Genomic DNA, 23,724 nt, shown 5'->3' with positions numbered 1-23,724 from the left:
GCATAATATGTTTCAGTCCTACTCACTGCTGCCTTGGAATCAGCCATTTCTCAGAGGAGCCCTAAGATGAAACCTGAGTACCAGGTGTGATCATTACCCCTTCTGTTGATGACAGAGCCAAGAAATATATATAGGCATATATATATATGCATACACATTCATCAGAAGAGACACATATCTGGATAAACATATACAAACATATGCATATGCATATACTACATATTTTAGAAACCATTATCAGTACCTTCCATTCCAGTCCATCCCTACAGGGATCTTTTTTGTCCTCATACATTTCATATTGTGTCCCTTCTTCCATAGTGAGAATGCTGGCTGCAAATAGCACTGCTTCATTTACTCATTTGCCTAATCCCATACTAATCTTTTTTTTAAAAAACTTCAGATTTGCTTCACCCATAGAAAACAAAGCTTCTAGAAAGAGTTCAGGTCAGAATTTGTTTGCAGTCCTCATCGTTACCTCATCAAAGACTAAGGGTATATATTCAAATACTGGGTTCATAAGTTATTTGGGTGGTTTTTTCCCCCATTGGTATGTTTATGTTACTCATTTGAAATACAGTTGGGTTATTTTTTTTAATTTGCTTTCAGTTTAAAGTTTTTCTCCCCTGGTTATCCTTGTTTTAATTTTGTTGTGGAATATGTAGAACATTATTTTTTACTAAAAACTACAAAAAGGTAAACTCAGAAGAAGTGGGACTCCTCTTGTACCCCTTCAACTTTTTTCCACTCCCTGCAGTGAGCTCTGAACCCCTGTGATACCAGTTTTATTGTTTCTTTGTATAAGCAAATATATGCATTTTTTTAATAATATAAAGTATTATAGACAACCAGAATTTTATTTTATTTTATCCTCACTCTAGGACATGCTTATTGATTTGAGAGAGAGAAGAAGGGGACGGGGGAAGAGAAACATCAATGTGAGAAACATTGTTTGGTTTGCCTCTTGTGCACATCCATACCACAGACAGAACCCGCAACCTAAGCATGTGTCCTGACCAGGAATCAAATGAGGGACTTTGCGGTTTATGGTATAATGCTCCAACCACTGAGCCACACTGACCAGAGCAATATGTTTTCTTGTTTTTCCTTTTTCCCTACACAAAAGGTAGCCTATTTTGCACTATTTTGCAGTTTTCTTTTTTTACCTATCCATATTTCTTGGAAATCACTCAATATCAATTCACAGAGATCTTCTTCATTCTCATTTACAGCTGAGTAGTACTTCATTCTGTGTATGTGCTATATACAGTCAAACCTCCATTCCCAAACTCTTGGTTCCTGATAAAGTTGTTCATAAAAAGAAATGTCTCAGTTGTCTGACAAAACTTAAAGTCTTGATTCTCTACCCAACAACCCTTTCAGGCTTATACCTTTATGATCAGTCATGAGTCCCTCAGGCAACAAAAAAAGGAGTTTCAATTTTTAAACAAATCACTTCTCAAACATTGTTCCGGAACAAATTAAGTTCAAGAACTGAGGTTCCACATATATCCTATGCTTGGACATTGAGGTTTCCAATGTTTTGCAGTTATAAATCATAATACAGTGGATAACCTCTTCTATGTGTATTTTAGGATTTTTGGAGATGTGTCTTTATAAAGATCAAAGGGTAAATGCATGTGTCCTTTGATTAGATATTATGAATTTCTCCTTCATAGGAATTATTCCATTTTGCATTCACACTAGCAATGTATAAAGTGCCTGTTTTCTCACAGCCTCTCCAGTAGAGTGTGTTGTCAAGCTTTTGGATCTTTGCAGTCTTATGTATTGGGTTGGCCCAAAATTCCGTTCAGTTTTTTCTATAAAATAAAAGACACATTCCTCATTTTCACCAATAACCTTATTGATTTGGATATTTTGAGTATATCGGCTGTCTCCTGCTATTGGCTTCTTGTGGGTAGGGCCCAGAGGTGCTGCTAAACATCTCCCAATGCATAAGACAATCCCACAGCAAAGAATTACTTGGCCAAAATGTCGGTAGTACCAAGAAACTTCGCAAACCACTTTTGACAGATTCGATCAGTCACAGCACCGTCTCCATACACTGCATAAATCTATTTTTGCATTTCAGTTGCATTTTTACCTTTCTTGAAATAACAAAACATAATATGCTGAACATGTTGCATACTTTCTTCCATCTTCAGTATTAAAATGGCCGCACAAAATTTTGATAAGCTTTTTTTTAACGTACACTGATATGACAGCTGTCACAATACAGCCTAACAGTCTTCCAGCCAAGATGGAGGCATAGGTAGATACACTTTGCCTCCATGCACAACCAAAAGAAGGACAACAACAAATTTAAAGACAAAAAATAACCAGGACTGCCAGAAAATCAAACTGTATGGAAGTCTGACAGCCAAGGCATCAAAGAAGAAACATTCATCCAGACTGGTAGGGGGTGCAGAGACGGGCAGCTGGGACAGAGAGGACGGGCGGCAAGGCAGCCCTAGAGTACCAGGTGGGCAAGGCGGCTGCTGGCAGACTGGGCAGTCCCATGTTTGCATGCAGAAAAACCATGAGGAACAACAGGTAAGCAAGACAGACCATGCAACCCATGGTTCCAGTGTGGGAAAAGAAAGTCTCAAAACCTCTGGCTGTAAAAAACTATGGGGGATGTGGCAGTTGGAGAAACTCCCAGCCTCACAGGAGAGTTCGTCGGAGAGACCCACAGGGTCCTAGAATGTTCACAAACCCACCCACCTGGGAATCAGCGCTAGAAGGGCCCAATTTCCTTTGGGTAGTGGGGGTAGTGATTAAAAGCTGGAAGAGAGCTGAGCAAGCATCATTGTTCCCTCTTGGACCCCTCCCCCACAAACAGCGTCACAACGCAGCACCCTAGGTTGCCCTGCCCTGGCTAATATCTAGGGCTCCTTCGCTTCCAATGTAACAGGCACAATGAGACCAAGAAATATGGCCCAAATGAAAGAACAGGTCAAAGCTCCAAAAATAGAACTAAGCAATTAACAGATAGCCAAACTATCAAATGCACAATTCAAAACACTGGTAGTCAGGATGTTCACAGAAATGGTTGAGCATGGTCACAAGATGGAGGAAAAAGTGAAGGCTATGCAAAGTGAAATTAAGAAAAATACACAGGGAACCAACAGTAAAGGGAAGGAAACTGGGACTCAAATCAACAATTTGAAGCAGAAGAGATAAACATTCAACAAGAACAGAATGAAGAAACAAGAATTTTTTTTAAAAAATGAGAGCCTTTGGAACCTCTGGGACAACTTTAAACATTCCAACATCCTAATCATAGGGGTGCCAGGAGGAGAAGAGCAAGAAATTTAAAACTTACTTGAAAAAATAATGAAGGAGAACTTCCCCAATCTGGCCAAGGAAGTAAACTTCCAGGAGATCTAGGAAGCTCAGAGAGTCCCAAAGAAGTTAGACCCAAGGAGCAACACACCAAGACACATCACAATTAAATTACCCAAGAATAAAGATAAGGAGAGAATCTTAAAAGCAACAAGAGAAAAGGAGACAGTTACCTACAAAGGAGTTCCCATAAGACTATCAGCTGATTTCTCAAACCTTTCAGGCAAGGAGCTGGCAGGAAGTATTCAAAGTCATGAGAGGCAAGGACCTACATCTAAGATTACACTATCCAGCAAACTGTCATTTAGAATGGAAGGACAGATAAAGTGCTTCCCAGATAAGGTCAAGTTAAAGGAGTTCATCATCACCCAGCCCTTATTATATGAAATGTTAAAGGGACTTATCTAAGAAAAAGAAGATGATAAAAAACTATGAACAGTAAAATGACAACAAACAACTATCAACAACTGAACCTAAAAAAAAAAAAAAACAGAAACTAAGCAAACAACTAGAACAGGAACAGAATCATAGAAATAGAGATCAGAGGGGAGGGTGAGGGGGGATAATGGAGGAAAATGTGCAGGGAAGAAGCATAAATAGTAGGTACAAAATAGGCAGGAGGATGTTAAGAATAGTATAGGAAATGCAGAAGCCAAAGAACTTATATGTACGACTTACGGACATGAACTAAGGGGGGTGGGGGGATGCTGGGGGGGGCAGTGCAGGGAGGAGGGGAATAAAGGGGAGAAAAAATGGGACAACTGTAATAGCATAATCAGTAAAATATATTTAAAAAAAAAACAAACAATAGTCTAACAAAATTGTTTCAAATGAAGTTAAAAACAACTAAGGACTACTGTTACCGAACAGCAGTTGGGGTCCTGCTGCCCACTGCTACCCTCTAGGCAAAATTCCAGAGGCAAAGGTTTGATGGTAAAGGAAAGGAGTCTTTATTCAAAAGCAGTTACTTAACCCTGTCAATTAAGTTTGAACTCTTAACACCTGGGTTCTCCTAACATTCCCCCTGTTAGTTTTTAGTTATTTCTATAGGAAATAACATAAAATAGAACAACATAATACACAAAAGCTACACAATTTTGGAAGAATGGCAGGCTTCTGCCTCAGAGCCTGTTCCCTCTAGGACACCCAAAGAATAAACCTGCCACCCTCTGCCAGGCCAGCCTGATCCTAACCTGATGCCCAGAGTGCCTTCCCATCCAAAATACTGCCTGCTCAGAAATGCAGGCAGCTACATATAGCAGGATCATCCAGGCATCCTCAAGAAGAGCCCAAGAGCCAGAGAGAGCCAGTGCCCCTCCAAGAACCTGAGAGTGCTTTGGTTATTTCAGATCTTCTCACCCATAATTCCATGGGTTTGGGAGTCCTTCAGCTTCTCAGTTAATCCTAGACCTAGGCTGTTAACCATCGCCTTGGGCAACCTCCTCCTACTGAGCCCTCCCCACTCCTTCCCAGTGAACTGATCAGACCTCTCTTAAAGCCAGCTACAGAAAAAACTAAATGAACTTTTTGGCCAACACAGTAGTATCTCAGTGCAGTTTTAGTTTGATTCTCTTATGAGTGAAGTTGAACATCATTTCATATATTTAAGAGCCAACTTGTATCTCCTTTTGAGGTCACGTCTTTTGCACATTCTGCTAGAAATTTTGTTCTTTGTTTTTTGTTGTTTTTTTTTTTTAAGTTTTTTACATGTTAAGTATATTAGCCCTCTATCTGTGATATATATTGCAAATATTTTCTCCCTCTTTGGATTCATAACAGTTTTAACACTTCCCATATAGTCCTAACACCCAGTTAGAATTGAGAACCACTAGAGTAGTTTAAACTATGCAAATTGGAACAATTTTTTTAAAGGAGAACACATCACACAGAAAGAGATGGAGCTGAGGATTTAGCCATGGGTGTCACCCATAACTTGGGACAGAAGAATGAACAGAAACCTGCAAAGGAGATTAAGTCATAGATATTTTATATAATGTAAATCAAGGTAGAAAAGAATCAAAAGGAGGCAGGATTGGTTATCAGCATTGATTACTACAGCCAGGAGGAAAAGGGAGAAGAGCTTGCTGGGTGTGGTAGTGAGATCTATACCCTTACCTACAAACACCACTTCTTCCCGGCTTGTTCAGGCTGCTAGAAGGTTCTCCTGATCTGAGTGATTTTGTTCAGTAAAATTGCCAGGGATGATAGAAGGCCTCTCCTGACAAACAAATTGAAGGAACACAGCCCAGTTGTATCACGAGTGGGGCATGATTATTCAGCCAGCAAATAGTTATTAAACTCCTGTGAGTGCCAGGTACTGTTCTGGGCACAGGATATCACAACAAAGATACCATTTTTAATTTGCGCTTTTCTCTCACCACTTTCTAAAAATATCGGAGCTTTCGTTTACCCAAGTCTGTTTATCTGGTTTGTGATGCCAGCCACAACTCTGAGACAAACATGGTAAAGTCCTTAGAATTAATTAGGGGGAAACACTCTTGGAAAAAAATGTAATCATTAGCACCAGCAAGAAGCTCTGGGTGAAAAATTATCCCCTTGGTATAGACTACAAGTCTATTCCCTGTCCTCTCCTTTCTCCTAATCTCTGCACTACTCTCTTCCACTTCTATTTTTGGTGACTGATGCCTGGTCTCTGTGGTTTGGTGTAAGGGAAAAAGCATTAATTGAAGGAGTCCTTCTTGGCAGTGGCCTCTGTTTTTTTAAAAAAAGCAACAATTTTATAAGGAAAATGAACAATTCCTTGAACCTTGATGGGGGTTGAAAAGAAGACATCAGCAGATGAACAGTTCTTATGCCCAGAACTATAGCCTGTGGCATTTAATTTCATAGTTAATTATGTTCTCTCTCCATTTCTGATTCTCTCTGTACTGGGAAGCACAATTAGCAAAAATATTTTATTTGTTTCTCTTTCTGCAAGTGTTCTCAGAGCCAACTATAAATAAGACCTCCTGTGCTCCTTTTAAGGTCCAAGTGGAAGTCTGTATATGTGAGTATTCCAATGAGCCTGGCTTAACCACCCCTTTAATGTACTTCTCATCCAAGCAGAAGGCTGTAGGTAGCTTTGAAAATAGACATGTCAGCGAAAGCATAAACCAACTCTTGATAGCCCCTCTTCCTTGCTATGGGCATTAGGCTAGGATTGGTCAACAGAAGCTTAAACATCTGGTCAGCTCAGTCCTTTGGGGTGACTGGTGTTTTATAGACAACCCATCAAGATTGATTGGTCTTGTAACTGAATTAGCCAGATGTGTGGGCATTGTGTGCCCTTTCCTCAGCCTCCCTTCAATGTTGTTAGATGGAAGTGGACATGAGATTAGCATGTTTGAAGATGATGTGTTTTTAGTGCATGAACAAAAGCTGTCGCCTTCTGCAGACTGTGGCTCTGACCCAGACGTCAGCAGTGTAATTATGACTGCTAAATTCAGCCCAGAGCCCAGGCTCGGCTGCCTTGGTCTCAGCTGTCATTTGCAGGAGGGGGGAGCAGAAGCCCAGGAACCCAGGCTCTTATTATAGTCCACTTTGAACTCTGCTTTATCCAGAGCCTTTCCCTTGCCACTGACAATTGCTCCCAGCTGCTTTCTGGTCACAGGGCCTGCTGCCACCTCTGGGAATAGTCTGTGCTGGATTGTGGGGAGAGGGAGAAATGGGGCTGGCCTCCTGAAAGCTCATGACTTCCAGGAAACTTGCCCAAAATGAAAATGAGCTGATGATCCCCATTCTTGCAGTGCCTATGCCACATACTATTTAGAGCATTATCCCTCATCTAGAAAACCCCTACCTTAAGTTTGTATTGAACAGAGATCCTTGGCAGCAGTTTTTGCTTTTGCCCTTTCCCCGTCTAATTTTGAGGTATCTTTGAACACTCATTTCCATGCTTTGTACCGCCTCTTTTCTACCCAAAGTGGCCTGCATATTTGTCTTAGAACAAACCAGGCGTTTTCATGTCTCCAGTACTCTGCTGATCTTAATATTCTGTAGCTATCTCATACTCAATGTATCCAAACCCAGCCCTCTTCATTCCCTGTTTAGTGAATGGAAACATCATCTACAGTCACCCAAATAAGGATGTACTTACTATAAGTAAGTCTGTTGGCTTTGCCTTTACTTTCCACTAATCCCACCCTTCTTAGGGTTTTCTCTCAAGTCCATTCTCTCTCCTCCGTCCCCAGTACAGAGGAGACTGAATTCAGACTTTATTACTCTCAGCTGGACTAGTGTTCACAGCCTTCTTGTTGGTCTCCCTATCTCCAGGCTCCCCTTCAAACCAGCCTCTAGCCCACAAAACCCTGTCACTCCTGTTTGAAAACCTTCAGCAGTTCCCAGTGCCTGTAAGATGAGCCCAGATGTGTAACCCAGCTTGCAAGTTTCTGCAGCCCACCATGAACCTTCTGCCATCCTTGCGCCAGGAAGGCCTGGAGAGACAAGAACAGCCTCTGCCATAGGCCCACTCAACTGTTCACTCCCTAGCCTGGAGTTTTTCCTGCCTCCCAACCTTTGCTCATCCACTTTTCTTTACCTGAGATACCCTTTCCCCACTTCCACCTATCAAACTTTTACATGTGGTCTTCAAGAGCCAATTCATTTATGTCTCTTTTGTGTAACTTTCCCTGGTTTGCCCATGTAAAGAATGACTTCTCACTCTGTTCCCCCATAGCAATTTTGGGAGGCTATTTTATTGTTTTAAAGATTACAACTGAAGCTTCAAAAAAAACAGAGCTTAACATGTATCTCTTCTTCACACACCCTCTAGCCCTTGCCCTTCTGATTCTGCTGCCAGTACCCCTGGCCAGGTCTCTAACCCTGTGGAAGGCCTCCCCAGTCTTTTTTCTGTCTGCTAGATGGGGTGGCTGGCTCTCTGCACAGTACCCTATTTCTGTACCTATACCATTGGTGAGACACACTGTAGGAAGGAGTGCTTAATAATGGTAAATATAGTAAAAATAATAATAGCTATCATTTATTGAGTTCTTACTATCTGTATCAAGCTCTGCACTAAGGCTTTTATGCCTTTTAATACTTAAAATAACTCTGAGTTTGATACTCTTATTACCTACATAAATAAATACACTAGACTGTTAAGTAATTTGCTCAGGTTCCACTCCTGGAATTCCAGTCAGTATCCCCAGAGCCTGCACAGGGTCTGGCATAAAATAGGTGCTCTGGAATGTTGGTTGGCTGATGGAATAAATGAATGAATCAGTGTTCTTCCATTGAACTTGCCTTCAGGCTTAGGAGGGACTGGCTGAGCATCTGTAGCTTATGCCAAGAAGAATGGATTTTGTCTCATCTCCTAATGCCCAGCTGTACACAGACATGTTCCCTCCCACTCAGTAACAAACTGCCTGGAACTCTTTCCTGGCTCATATTTACAAGAGAATGTGATAAATTCCGTATTGATCTCTCCTGTTCCACTGTAAATTTTGCAAAAGATGATTAAATAGAGCAATAGAGTCTGCAGGCATTGTGGCTCAATATGTTGTGGAGTGGCGTATCGACCTCCTCCATCCAAAGGCAGCCAGCGCCTATCCCTGCCGCCCCAGACCAGTAATTAAAATCCTGTGAGACTGGGATTTAAAATCCAATCATATCCCTGAATCAAGCCTTCTAGCCTCCCCATGTGACGAGTGCAATAAGGTAACGGCAGGAGCATGTTTATGTCTGTGCTGAAGCAGTCCCCATAGGGTGGGTAAGAAATGGAGAGTTGGGTAGCCCTGCTGGCTAAATCACTTCACCCTGACACCACAGCCACTTGTTTATGTACCTACAGATTGTCTTACAAGTCCCAGCCAAAGACCAAATTCAGACTATAAGAGCAAAATATAACGCACAAAAAATCACAAATTGTGTTTCAGTGTATACTTCTATCCCCACAGCTAATAGTCGGTTTAAGCAAGTAATTTGGCCTTTGATTAAACTCTTTATGGCCTTTAGTAGCCAAATATGTGTTTGAATTTCCACAGGAACGCTTTGATTTAACCTAAGCTGAAGCCAGCCTTCCCTGTGCTAAGGCCTATAATCAAGGTACAAGATACTCTTGAAATAAACTTTTATATCTCCTCCCAGCAGGATCAGGAGCTCCTCTCGTGAGCAGGGGCAGTGTCTTCTTATTTGTTTTTGAATGCCTAACACCTAGCATGGTGCCAGATGCACAGACGATCTCACAAAGTATCTGTGAATGAATGAACAAACTCAAATTAACAGTCTTGAGAAACCTCTGTAAACTGATGTGTAAGTAGCGGACCTACCAAGTGGTCGTCCACTAAGTGCTTGATTATTTCCAGTGCTGGGGAACTCATTTGTTCCTGAGGTTGCTCAGATTCTGTCTTTGGATGTTCTGATAGTTAGAAGTTTTTTTATATTCAGCCAACATCTGCTTCCAAGGGTCTTAATTTTATCATTGAGCTTATGTAGAATGAATCTAATCCATATTCCATATAACAGCCCTTCAAGTACCTGAAAATGCAGTTGTGTTCTCTTGAGCTATCTCTTCTCCAACCTAAACCTCCAGTTCCTTAAACCATTATCCTCACAAGGCTCTAGACGTTTTTCTATCTTGATCACTCTTCCCAGAACAATCTTCATTTTGTCTCTTTTCCGAAACCCATGACTTTCCATTTATCTCCATTAATTTTCATCTCATTGGTCTCAGTTCTTAATGTCAATCTTCCACCAGGTGTATTTGGTACCCTTCCCACCTTAATCTGACATCTGCAGATCTGGTGAACAGACCATCGCTGTGACAATCCATGTCAGCGATAGACAAGCTGAAGAGGACCAGGCCTATTTGTTGCCACTGGAAACTTCCTTCCAGGCCACCTCTGGTCTGTCAGTCACTGCACCCTGCCGCTCCCCCCGCACCTACCCCAGCCCCACGTCCGGTTAGTAATCGCTTACTAAATCTCCACACTGTCCTGGCATCCAGCTCACCTTTCTCTGTCGTGTTTTCAGGGTTGTCCTGAGACATCCCATCAAATGTCTGAGGAAGTTCACATTTGCCCTAAGTGCACCTGATTGAGCAAACAGGTAATCCTGATGAACAAAAGCATGACTTGGTTTCCACGACCCCTTCCTGGCGGCTGGCCATCATCACCATTTCCTTTTCTAGGCATTCATAAAGCACCTCTAGTAACGCTCTGATTCTGGACACAAGATATGTATGTATGAAAAGTGCATGATCAGATAAGTGGTTTAGGAGTTCAGAGGAGAAGGTGATTCATAAAGGCGGGTGTGGTCTAGGAAAACTTAAAGGTAGGAGAATTGGAGCTGGGCTTTGCAGAATTTAGGGTGAGTGGCGGACAAAGAGGAATTTGGTCCCGCTGAAGAGAATAGTAACAGCCCAGTGTAGCCTAGACCTTCAGGTGAGCACTGGAACTGAAAACTCAGAAGTGGGGCCCAGGACAGTTAAGACAGATGGGAAGAGCCCTGGACTGGAAGAACCTGGGTTCCAGTTCATACTCTCCCACTGTCTCTGTGACCTTGGTGTGTAATCTTCCCTTCCCTGGGCTTCTCTAGTCTTTTTTTGTCTTAGTATGTCTGTTCTTCTCCAGGTAATGCTATAATTTCCTATCTCCTCTACTACACAATGTGTGGCTCCTTTTGGGGGTACTATGGGGGTCATCATCCTTCTTGTCCTCCCACACCACACTATACTGTCATTGTTTGTCCCTGTCTGTCTCCCAGCAGTCTGGATCCTACTCAAGGACAAGAACCAGTCTTGTTCCACAGTGTGCCTAGGCTCTGGCCCAGCCTCAGTGCTTGGTGGATTTTGATGGAACGTCTGGATCCAGCCATGATGCAATAGTTCTCTGTTCTGTGAACTTTATTTACTTATTTATTTTTATTTTAAGAGTATGTTTATTAAAGCTGGGGACAGTGAAACAAGGAAGGGCTTAGGATAGAAGAAGCAACAAGAGAGATGCTGGGCAGGGCTGCTTTGGCTCCCTGGAAAGTCAGGGAAAAGGGGACCTCGAAGACAGGTTCAGGGGTTAGCCTGGGACGAGCTGCCCTGCCCATTGCTCCCCTGGGTACAAGTCTCATGCCCTTAGAGTTTAGGAGATTCCTGCCTGTGGGTGAAGAAGAAGGGGAAGAGAAAAATGCAGGCATGCTCCTGGGAGGGAGAGCACACTGTTCTGTGAACTTTAGAAATCTGCCTACCTGAAGGCAATTGATCCTACCCTATTATGTCCATTGGAAAGCTAGGACTTCCGGATGACCTGCTGGGAGGTCAGTATATGTGGGTCATGATTCACCTGGCCCCCAGACAGGGAATCCCTAATACGGGGGGAAAGGTCCCTATTTTGTCCCCTTTCTACAAAGCTGTCTATCCCAAACCTGCCTCTAGAAACACCCCTGTCTTGGCTTTGGAGCGTCTGAGCACCCTGGAAGGTAAGAGAAAAAACTATTTTTCCCTTTCTGAGTCATTAAGCCTTGGGAAGGTAACATTACGTAGTGGAAAACAGGACCTGGCTTCTTTGTAATAATAATAATAATAATTATTATTATTATTCCAATCATTTACAAAAAAGAATAGTATTGGGTTGGCCAAAAGTTGTTTTTTTTTCCCCCATAAACTGGCTCTAATAGCGCTTAGTTGTCTTTAACTTCATTCTAAACAGTTTTGTCAGATTATATTGTGACAGCTGTCATATCAGTGTGCATTTTTTAAAAAACCAGAATTGGTGAATTTTTGTGTAGCCATTTTAATATTGAAGATGGGAGGAAATATGTAACATTTTCAGCATATTATGCTTAATTATTTCAAGAAAGGTAAAAATGCAACCGAAACACAAAAAAAGATTTGTGCAGTTTATGGAGAAAGTGCTGTGACTTATCAAACATGTCAAAAGTGGTTGATGAAATTCCATGATGAAGATTTCTTGCTGGACAACACTCCATGTTTGGGTAGACCAATAGAAGTTGATAGCGATCAAACTGAGATATTGAGAACAATCAACATTATACCATGTTGTGAGGAGAGAGCTGACATACTCAAAATATCCAAAGCAATAAAGTTATTGGTGAAAATGAAAAATATGTCTTTTATGGAAAAAACTAAACAAAGTTTTTGGCCAACACAATGTAATAAATCCCTCCTTTAAATTCTAGCTTTATTTCTTATTTGCTGTGTGACCATGGGCTAATTATTTCAGGTCTCTGAGCTCTGTGTGGTGAACAATTCAGACACTGTGTATAAAAGCCTTATACCCAGCAAATGTTAGCCAGTATCCTTTCATCTTCCTCTTTTCCCAGACTCAGTTAAATCATCCATAAAAATGGAAAAAATATCTCTCCTGCTTTGATCACCAAATTAAGAATTAAATACACAGAAGTAACTGCCACAGGGTATGGCATGTAAAGTGCCCAATGAAGATTGTTGGTTACATGGAGGCATGACTTGGTGCAGGTGTACACGTACCTGTATGTACATATGTTTCGAATGCTCAGTGGCGTGGTCTCTAGGAAAAGTTCAGGATAAGCTGTTAGGACCCCAGGCTCTATTCCCAGTTCTGCTGTGCCTCCTGCAGCATTGTGGACAGAGCTCTCCTCTCTCACCTTCATTCAGATTCTGGGAATACAGAGGGTGGTTGGACCATCTCTGACCTGAGGAGCTACACACAGACTAACAGGGGTGGACTCCCAGGAAAGGGAGTGAGCAAGGAGGACGACAGGAGCCTGGGGAGAGGCGGAGAACACTGAGAGCTGGAGGGGAGGGGCGGCTTCCCAGAGAAGGGCTCCTGGAGAATAAGTAATTAGGGAGACAAGGAGTGGGGTTCCAACCTTGAGGAGTGGTCCAAACAACTGTGTGGGGACAGTGCAGGTGCATGGCTTCTATGAAGCGGTGGGTCACTGTCTCTCCCTGACTGTTTTCTTGATAGGAGCTCACAGCCAAAAAGAATAGGTCACTCCACGTCTCTCCTCATGGGAAAGATTACATTCAACAAAAACTTTTAGTTGGAAATAGTAAGCAAACTGTTGAAACAGTGAAAATCAGGATGAAGGTGGTAAAGGAGCTAGCAGTCAAAATAGAAAGAGTGAATGTAAAAGTTACTACAAAGAACATCATACAGCCTCTACAACCCTTTTTTTCAATCATTTTTGAGCTTTTTATCTTATTCAGTCCAAATGAAACCTCTAGAGGAAGGCAGTGCAGCAATTATTACCACCAGAGAAGTGAAGCAAGTATCCCAGGTCACACAGCCGAGGAGTAGTGCTTCCCCTACCCCTGCTGACTCTCTGCCGCTCTCTGGCGCTCTTCTACGAGGCAGGGAGCCCAGTGCATGTAGGGGGAAGTTGAGTCATGGAAACTGCAGTGGTGGGAGATCTAGATCTGTGGAAGACCAGTGTGGCTGATAAAACTGTGAGTTTGGAGGTCAGAGTGGGTAAGGAGCTGGCAACGCTGTGAGGGTAAGCATGTTGCTATTATTGATGATGATAATAATCCAACATATTTGTTTAGGGCAGTTACTGTTGTGTTCTATAAAGTCCTTGTATATACATTATCTTCTCTGATATTCCCAGAGGTAGACAGAGGGCCTGGACTGGGTAGTGTCAAGGGAGGAGGGAGCAAGAAGCCTCCTGCCCCACCTCACCCCCAGCTTATAAGCTGCTCCCATCTGCATTAGAAGATCTGAATCACATTCCCCACCCCCACCCTAATTTCATCATCCCCCCCTCCCCGAAGGGCACATGGGCCACTCTCTCCAACCACTCCTCCCTACTTCCCACCCACAAAGTATCAAGAATGCTAGTGCCTGACCTGACCTAATCTGCTACCCAGGCAGAGAAGTGTCTAGGACTAGTAAAGAGACTAGGGACTTGGGCTTATAGGAACTAAGGACAAGGTCACACATTTGTCAGAAGGCTCTTCTGAGGCAGAAAGGATAGCCATGTTGTATGTGGCCTCAGAAAATAACACCTATAAAAAGCCTATTGGTTTGGTAAATGTTATTGAACACCTGTTATATGCCAGGCCCTGTGCTGGGAGCAAGGATATAGCAGTGGATGAGTCATGGTCCCTAGCCTCTAAGAGCTCTTACATCTTGGTTGGAGACAGACTGTTTCAGTGCAGCGTGATTAGTGCATTAAGATAGAAACAAGGGCCCATGGGAGCACAAAGGATGGTACCAAACCTGGGGTAGGAGGGAAACAAGGAAGCTTTCCTGGAGGAGAAGCCTGAACTGGGTCTTAAAAGATGAACAGGCATTTGCAGGAAGACAAAGATGGGAGTGGGGTTGGAGAGAGAGGTTGGGGCTCATATGAAAAGGATGTCCCCTTAATTTAGTAGGGGAAACCCCTTGAAGGGCCACGAACTTGGCGCTGGGTTCTGGGCACGTTCAGGGAAGCCAGGGTGACCATCTGTTTTGGTTGTAGTAGAGGGTTGTCACTTCTTAGGGTGTTGGGAAAGCTCACCATTAAGGTCTTTTCCTCTCCGAAAGTCTATGATCATGTCAAATCAAAGTCAGGTGCTATGCCAGAGAAGAGCAGTGGGCTTCCTGGACCCGGTGGGCCAGGCCTTCTCTCTCACCAACAACATTTCCACTTTCTTACCCTGGCTTGGGTGATGAAACCCAAGCCAGCCACCCTACCAATTAGGACCAGCCCATGACCACCCACCCCCACCGTACCTTCCTGACCGAAGCCCTATTGACACATCCCCCAGAATCTGAAGGAATTCAAGACAAATGGTTAAGAGGATGGAGTTAATAAAATTTGAAAAATTGAGGCCTGTCACTCCACTAAACTTTTTTCAATACCACTGACAGAAACATATTTCCCCAATGAGTGACCTTCTACAGCTGTAGCGGGCAGGCGCAGCCGCAGCAGTGCTGCCAGGAAGCCAGTCTGCTATTTATCAAATATTATAAGCTGGGACACACTAATCTGGAGCAGGGCGAGGAGGGGAGGGGTCCTGCACTATACTGCCTGGGGTGCTCCAGGTGTTGGCCCCAGCCCCAGACAGCCAGTGGGAGGTGACGGATGGCCTGCGATTAGCACTCCCCACCTCCATCCAGCCCTCTCACTTGCCCCAGAGGTCTGACCCTCTAGACCAGCTGCTTGGCCTGGAGGGGCCCTGGGTGGGAGGCAAGGGAAGGTCAGGCCAGGGCACGGGCCATCCTGATACCCCTGGAGAGGGCAGGCGGGTTAGGCCCAATGTGGTTATTTATTGGAGTGTAATGGTTTGTGGCCGTTGGTCGTGAAGGTGAAATCGATCAGTTGTAGAAGTCAGGTTCTATCAATTATTACAGCAATTAGTCAAGTCAGAGCATCAGGGCGAGGGGGGGTGGGGCTGGGGGCTCATATCAGATGGACTTTATTCATGGTACCCCTACCTCAGCCTTCCTAAAGTGGGAGCAGAGCACAACCCTGAGGCTCCAGAACTTTGGGGAACTCTCCTGGCCTCCTCCCTCAGAAGTGGCTGGGGTGAGGCCTGACTAAGCCTCCTGGACTGGAGACAGGCCCAGCACTGCTTTAAAAGGTGTCCCTGTGCTGCCTGGCCCAGGTGCAGAGATGTCCTACCTGTCCTCATCCCATTCTTTATGAGAAGTGACACGACTCCTACTAGAAATTACTCAGTGGCCAATGTTTATGGCACACATTTTTCATTCTGTAAGCAAATATAGATCACTGACAGCACTTGTTTAAAGCTGTTAATCTCACTCTCAGTTCTCCTACTGTCTTCCTCTCTCGCCTTGTCTTTATCTTCTCCCTCCCCTTCTTTTTCCCTTTTTTTTCCTCTGTCTTCCTTGTTCCATTTCTCTTCTTCTCTTTCTTCCTCTTATCTTTCCCTCCTAGAGGTTTCTTCCTGGTCACTCTTCTACTCCAGCCTGTATCTATGGACAGAGCTCCCCTTGAGGCTGCCAAAGACACCCTCCTCACTAGGAAGGTTGTACTTTATCCTCTAAGCACTGAAAAACCCTGAAGGATTTTTCAGCAAGGATATGTCATGGCCACCCTGATGGGAGTGTGGAAAGTCAGAGTTAAGAAAATCTGGGGTGGGTTTGACTCTTGGTCCAAGGGAAGAACCAGCTTTGTGACTTTGGGCTACTTATTTCACTTCTCTGCACCCAATTTCCATGTCTGTAGCATGGGGATTTTAATTCCTAACTCTCAGGATGGTTGTTAGGCTTAACTGATGTAATGTATATAAAGAACAGCACAGTGCCTAGCATAGAGTTAAGTACTTAGTAAATACCAACAGGTATTATCACCATGTAAAGATTTGTACACAGATGTTCATAGCATCATAATGGCTAAAAGGGGGAAACAACCCAAAAGCCTACCACCTCATGAATGGATAAAAAAATGTGGTATATCCACACAATACGTAAAGACTTGTATACAGATGTTCATAGCATCAGAATGGCTAAAGAGGGAAAACAACCCAAAAGTCCACCAGCTTATGCTAAAAAAATGTGGTATATCCACACAATGGAATATTATTCAGCGATGAAAAGAAATGAAGTATATGCTATATGCATGTGGTAGCATGAATAACACATGCTACAACATGGATGAACCTTGAAAACATTATGTTAAGTGAAAGAAGCCAGACACAAAAGGCCACACATTGTGTGATTCCATATTTACAAAATGTCAAGTAGAGGCAAATCTATAGAAACTGAATGTAGACAACAGTTGCTGGGGTTGGAGGGAATGGGGTCTCTGGTAATGGTTATGGGGTTTCTTCTTCTTCTTCTTCTTCTTCTTCTTTTTTTTTTTTTTTTTTTTGAGAAAGAGTGACAAACATTAAGTTGTTGTTCCATTTATTTATACATTCATTGGTTAATTGTTGTATGTGCCCTGACCAGAGATCAAACCTGCAACCCTGGCATATTAGGATGATGCTCTAATCAACTGAGCTACCCAGCCAGGTTTCCTTTTAAGATAATGAACATGATCTGGAATTAGATAGTGGTAATGGTTTTACAACTTTATAAATATATTTAAAACCACTGAATTATATACTTTTTAAAATTTTATTTACTTTTAGAGGGGAAGGGAGGGAGAAAGAGAAGGAGAGAAACATCAATGTGTGAGATTTACATCAATCATTGGTTGCCTCTTACATGCCCCCTAATGGGGACCTGGCACGCAACCCAGGCATATGCCTTCAGGGGAAATCGAACCAGTGACCTTTCAGTTTGCAGGCCGACACTCAATCCACTGAGTCACACCAGCCAAGAATGAATTGTATACTTAAAAAAGTATATGAAGTATATCAATTTAAAACTATATGTATTAATATTTTATAGCAAATTCCTGCTATAAAATAGGATTGTGTATAAAAGTATGATATTTTTTAAAATTAATAATAAGTTTCCTTGGCCTAGATCCTACTTTCTGCTCTCTGCCCCTTTCCCCTCTCCCTCCCACAACTCTTCCTCTACAACCAAGGCAGATAACCACAAGTAAATGCTTAATAAATGCTAGCTATTGTTGCTGAGTTTAAAGGCGTTTATGAAGAAGAGAGCTTCTGTAGGAATGTTTTTATGTCATGATATAAATGTTTCCACAGTCTGGAAGTGAGAAACGCTGATTTTTACTATCCATCAACAAACAGTGGCTAGACACACTGACACAGCCTTGCCTGTGTATTTAGTGTCCCCAGCCAGCCAGTTACATCCTTCTGGCAGAGACTGAGTCTTAACGTTTCTTTACTTCCAGACAACACTTCCCTAACAAGAAAGATCAAGGAATCTTCCATTTAACACATAATTCTTGACCATCCACTGTGTTCAAGACACACCTTTCTTCTTATGTTTCTCTCTTCCTGCTTTGAAAGACGTGCCTTTGGATCAGGGCCAGATCTGATTCTTCTGTGTCCTCAGGCCCCACTCATTTAAGGTTTGCCGAATTGAATGGAATGGACAGGTTTTTTGCAGGGGGAGGGAGGGATTGTTTTTCTTTTTTAAAGACTTTAGAGAGAAGGGAAGGGAGGGAGAAAAACATTGACATGTGAGAGAGAAACATCGACACTTGCTACTCACATGCCCCCAACCAAGGACCTGGCCCACAAACCAGGCATATTTCCTAACCAGGAATCAAACTGGTGACCTTTCGGTTTGTGGAATGATACCCAACCCATTGAGCCACACCAGTCAGGGCTGAAATGGACAGTTTTTGAAGAGGAGAGGAGGTACTCAGACCTGGACTTTGGAAAAGAGATACCGACAGCATGGAGATCAGAGTAGCCTTTCCTCCTTCACTGCCAAGTCTTTGCACACAGTAAACACTTTATATAGACTTGACAGCTGGTGGCACTTACAAGAGGGAGAAGGTAGGTGCGTGGACCCTTCTTTTTGCCATACTTATCATTCTTTGTCTTCAAATCACAGGAACTAATGAGTGGAGGAAAGCCCGCCCACATGCACACACTCACCGACAAGTAGCATTTGTAACATCCTCCAACTGGCACTGGTGCAGCCAGGTTGCTGGGCATGGCCACACCCTTCCAGAGGACTCAGCTGACTCTGGCAGGCAGGAAATGCCAGAGAGAAAGAAGCATTAGGAGAGAGGGGCAGAAAGAAGGGGCCTTTTTCACTATTGTTTGGGACATTCTGTGCTTTAGTAAGGACCGCTTTTATATATGATTTTTATGAATGAATGTTCATCTGTATGCAGATGAGTTAGATAACAGGAGTATTTTCATGAATGCATTGGTGTTGGGGTATACTAATCTTTGTGTTTGGTACATTTGTTAGCATATTCAGCTGTGTATTTGTAGGTGTAGAGCACACTCGTGTGTGTGTGACACATCTATGTGTATGGTAGTATATATAGTATGTTTTTGCACATGTGGGAGCCACAATATTCTGACCTCTGTGTCAAAGAAGACTAAGAACTCTCCTGTCAAGTAACTTGACATGTTTTTCCTACCATTCTACCATCTCTTAGGTTTTTGTTGCTCTACATTTCCATGGGCATTCCTAACACTAAAACCAGGGGTCAAGCCACCTCTGAGGTCCCACGGATTACTCACAGAGCCTCTGATGACCTCTCTTTCTCCTCCTGCCAGGAGCCAATCCACTACAGAGGAATGAAATGGGACACACACCCTTGGATTATGCCCGAGAAGGGGAAGTAATGAAGCTTCTAAGGACTTCTGAGGCCAAGGTAAGTCTCAGAGAAAGGAAAGGCCTGTGGGCACTCCATGAGGCATTCAGTCTTTCACTCATTAAATTATGTCAGGCTTCACAGTTCCTCTTAGGTTATTATTGTCTGTTTAAAACAAATCTAACCCCCAATCTCATCAAGAATAGGAAACTTCCTGTCGTGACCAGGAAGAAGCCTAGGCCATTTTTTGCTTCTGAGGATTAACCTTCAAATTTAATTTTTGAGGTGATAGACCTTCTAGCTCCTCTTCATAGGAGGGAGGCTGGTGAGACAAAATCTTTAGCCCAAGTACTATTCCCTAAAGCCTCATGAATTCATTCCGTAGCCTCATCAAGTTATCCTTTTTCCGTGACCACTCCTCTAGACCCATTCCCTGATGTCTCCTCACCACACACACTCCAGAGAACCTGATATACAGTCTGAGCTTCCCCAGCCCCAAAAATCTTCATCTTAATTTGATCTTCTCACCCAAACTTTTGAACTCCCTAAAAAACAGGGCAGCCTCTGCTCCTTCCAGCCACTGAACCGTTAACTCAGGAACTACTTGGCGGAATCCAAATCTCAGAGCTGGCAGAGACCTCAGAAATCAAGTCTAGTGATGGTAAATGATACCAAAGCCAAACCAAATAATCAGAGGAAAATAGAGCTGTTCTGGCTGAAGGAGAGATGGACCTATTCCTTCCCTGGCTTTTCTGTTCCCTTCTGAGCAGCCTCCATGGAAGCTCTGCTGTTGGGCAAACGTTTTACATTTCTGAAATCAAATGACTCATTTTACTTCTAGGGAACTTGGAGCCAGGGGTGTGATGTGGCTTGCCTTTGGTCCCAGAGTAAGTTAGCATCAAAACTGAAACTAATAGACTTGAGCAAAGTAAGTTTAGAGGCAGAACTAGAACTGGATAACGTGATCTGACTCTGTCTTACACTATTGCCAGCATCATGGGGCCTCTTGTTGGCAAATTGGCTGAAGTGCCCAGAGATGATTCAGTGTAACACGTCCCACCTAGTGGCAAATATTCTTTGTCTTGAGTAAGAGCACTTAGGTTGCTGGACTGAGACAGGATATGAGTTATGATCCCAGCTCCACCACTGTGTGACCTTGGGCCAGCACTTTCCCTCATTGAAGTTCAGTTTACCTCTGTGGAATGAAAACACTGGACTAAATGTTTTCTGAGGTTCCATTCAGTATACAGTTATTTGTGTATCAGTGAGGATAAACATAATACACTGTTGTAACAACCCCAAATTTCAATTGTCTAAAACAACAAAGATTTATTTGTGCCTCATTCTGCATGTTCATTGTGGGTCAGTGGCATGGGGTGTGGGGGGATCTGCTCATCACAGGCACTCAGGGACCTGAGTGCAAAATAGCCACCCTATGGAATGTTGCTGGTTGCTTGCCAGAGCGAAAAGAACTTTCTGGAAAATCTTGCATCTGCAGTTAAGTGCTCAGCCTAGGAGTAGAACCCTCTACTTCCACTCACAGTGCACGAGACATACTAATCCCATGTTCCTGCCCGATCACAAGGAGACCAAGAGTGAACCTCCCAGTATCTAGAAAGGGAAGAATTGGAATTATTTGGTAACCAGCATTAACTACAGTTTGTCTCCTTGGGATCCTCAGTAACCATCTTGCAGTGTTCACTTCAGAAAAGGGGAGGAGTTAGGAAGGTGGACTGGCATTTACAACACATTCCAAGGGGCACCTGGGAGCAATGAAAAACAAAAATTGCACAGAGCAAATGCTTCCCTCTTCTTGTTCAGATTTCCCACCCCTAGGGGCAGCCCTGGAAACCAGGTCAGCTTCCCCAGGGGCCTTAAGGAAATCCCTAAGCATGTTTCAAATAACCTTGGGGGCTGCATCCCAGTTATTTCCCCTTTCGGGTCTCCTGAGAGCAAGCACTACACTTGCCCAAGAGTGTAAGTGGTTTGTCAGGTAATGTGACATAGGACTGATTCTGGTGATGGAAAGCAAAAAACACAGGCCTTTCAGTGCCAGCAGAGGGGAAGTGGTTAGGGCTGCTGAGAGACCCTGAACAAAATTTGGCTGCCCAAAAAATAGATTGATGTTGGCCACAAGGCTTCTGTCCCACGTTAAGAAATGGCAGTTGTGTTCGTCTGTGCCAACCAGACTCTCCTGGACCTTGCAGGGCGATTTGCAGGCACTTCCTTCTGAGTAGACTGAGCTCTTAGAATCTGTGCGAAAGAGGGCAGTAAGGGGACAAAAGGAACTGTGCTCTGAGAAAAGGCTGAAGGCAATAGGGTCATCTGGCCCAGAGAGGAGAGATGCATGTAGGCACAGGAACGGCTGTGAGTGGGAAGGAAGGAGGTTCATGCAGTGGCAAAACTAGGACAGAGCCAAGCTTAATAGGTGGCAGATGCAAGGAGGAGCTCCTTAACAGAACTGTTGTACAGTACAAGGGGCTGTCTGTAGAGGCTAGACAACCACTTAGAGTCAGCCCAGGGCTTCTGTAGCCTCTCAGCTGGAAGACTGTTTCTCTTCTGTCACTTCTCTGCACTTGATCCCTTCATCTGGTCTGGATTTCCTACATCTGGAATGTCCAGCTGTCCTCCGAGCTTCTCCACCTGATTGTTCTGCCATCCCATCAGATCTTAACCAGCTGAATTGCCCCCCAGTTCTCCCTCAATGTCAGCAGCATTGTCTTTCTCTCATTTGCCTTGTATCTGAGTAATCACCCATTCTTTCTGCTCTGCTTTTTTCCTTCCAAGCTGCAAAGCTACCTCTTCAAAATTGGAAGGCAGAGTTTCTGAGGAAGAGCACTGCTTTAGACCTGGTTTCTGTCTCCCTCTGCCAGAAAGTAAGCAGCAGCTGTTCCTGAGTTCAGGCCCTCTGTTTGCAGCATAATGACTCAGGCCTGGAGGGTGCAGAGGCTCCAGCCCGAGGCCTCATCTCCTGGCTCTTTGTCTAGACATAGGTTACCACCACTCTGATCTTACTTTACTCCTCTTCTGTCCATCCAGCATCCTCTGCCACCCAGCTCAGCCTCTTCCACCTTTGCCTGCCACTCTATAGTCAAATATGTGCTCATTACAGAAAATTTTAATTATGAAAGTCATCTCTCCCATTATAGAAACTTTGGAAAATAAAATACGACAAATAATTCAGTACATATTTGTAAATGACATCTGTGTGCCAGGCTCTGGGCTATGTGGGAAAAAGACAGAAGTGAAACACTGAAGGAGATCACAGTCTGACAAGGAGACAGGCAGGTGAACTATGACACCCCTCAGTCATTAGTCCCAGGGAAGCCCTGAGGTGGCTTCTCATCCTGCCTGGGAGATCAAGGAAGGCTTCTTGGAAGAAATGTCAAATAGCAGAATTTCGATTAAAAGCATACTAGCCTTTACATCTATACATAATTCCTATTAATATCTTTAATTATTTATAGTAATAGTCGGTACCACTTATCTAGTGTATTCAGACACTATGCCAGGTGCTCTAATATGTATTTTTTCTAGTCCTATAACAAATCTATGAAGCAGCTCTTCTGCCATTTTACAAATGGGAAATTGGAGCTGAAAGAAAGCAAGTGACTTACAGAAAATCAGGTTGTTATAAGTAACTATTGAGATATAAATCAGAGATTTCCTCTTATGATACTATACCTTTTCTGGGCCATACTGATAGATATATGTAGATGACTTTTTTAAAACCCAGTTGATAGCTCACTGTGTACTCATATACCAGGGATCTCAAACTGGCAGCCATGTTTTATTTTGCCAACCCAAAATTTTTAAAGATGTGAATGTAATGCTTTAGAGGTTAGAACAGGGGTCCTCTAGCCACAGGCCTTCCCGTTCCCTATTGTATGTGCTTGCCTGTCAGATATTTGTATTTCCTACTTGGCTCTCAAGGTGTTTGAGTTATGATCCTAGGTCCTTATTTGGAATCTGCCTTTTTTTTTTTTTTCACTTAATGTTATTTCTTGATGATTTTCCTTTTTTAAAATGATCCATTAGCCTAATCTTCTATTTCATTCTGCTTTAAAAGGTGTTGCTTATCTAAAATCTCTGTCACCTTAATTGGCCTAAATGAGTTTCTCCTCACTATTGGTTATTCAGTTCTCTCAGCATTCTGTGTAGAGAAAGCCCCATTGGGGTCCCCAAGAAGATCCAGAGGTGGATGCAGCTCAGCTTCTGTCCCGATGCCCACCAACTGACTTGTGCCCTAGGGGAGGGTTCTACACAGTTTGTGGGGCTCCAACAAAGCGTGGATCTCCTCCAGGCAGA

At 43.3% G+C, this 23,724-nt stretch overlaps 1 protein-coding gene across 3 annotated transcripts in view; it reads left to right on the top strand.

Annotated features, from left to right (window-relative positions):
* Window positions 1–23,724, top strand: part of CLPB (ClpB family mitochondrial disaggregase) — a 142,600-nt gene that overhangs the window by 85,792 nt on the left and 33,084 nt on the right. For all 3 annotated transcript variants that reach the window (XM_054576225.1, XM_054576224.1, XM_054576226.1), the window contains one exon: window positions 19,379–19,476. In XM_054576225.1, the coding sequence (XP_054432200.1) occupies window positions 19,379–19,476 (98 nt within the window). The remainder of the gene's footprint in view (window positions 1–19,378; window positions 19,477–23,724) is intronic.

The sequence above is a fragment of the Pteronotus mesoamericanus genome, unplaced genomic scaffold (assembly GCF_021234165.1).
Source record: "Pteronotus mesoamericanus isolate MK-2021 breed Mesoamerican mustached bat unplaced genomic scaffold, CSHL_Meso_final contig_33, whole genome shotgun sequence".
NCBI classification, from domain to species: Eukaryota; Metazoa; Chordata; class Mammalia; order Chiroptera; family Mormoopidae; genus Pteronotus; species Pteronotus mesoamericanus.
This window is presented reverse-complemented; position numbering and strand designations above follow the sequence as displayed.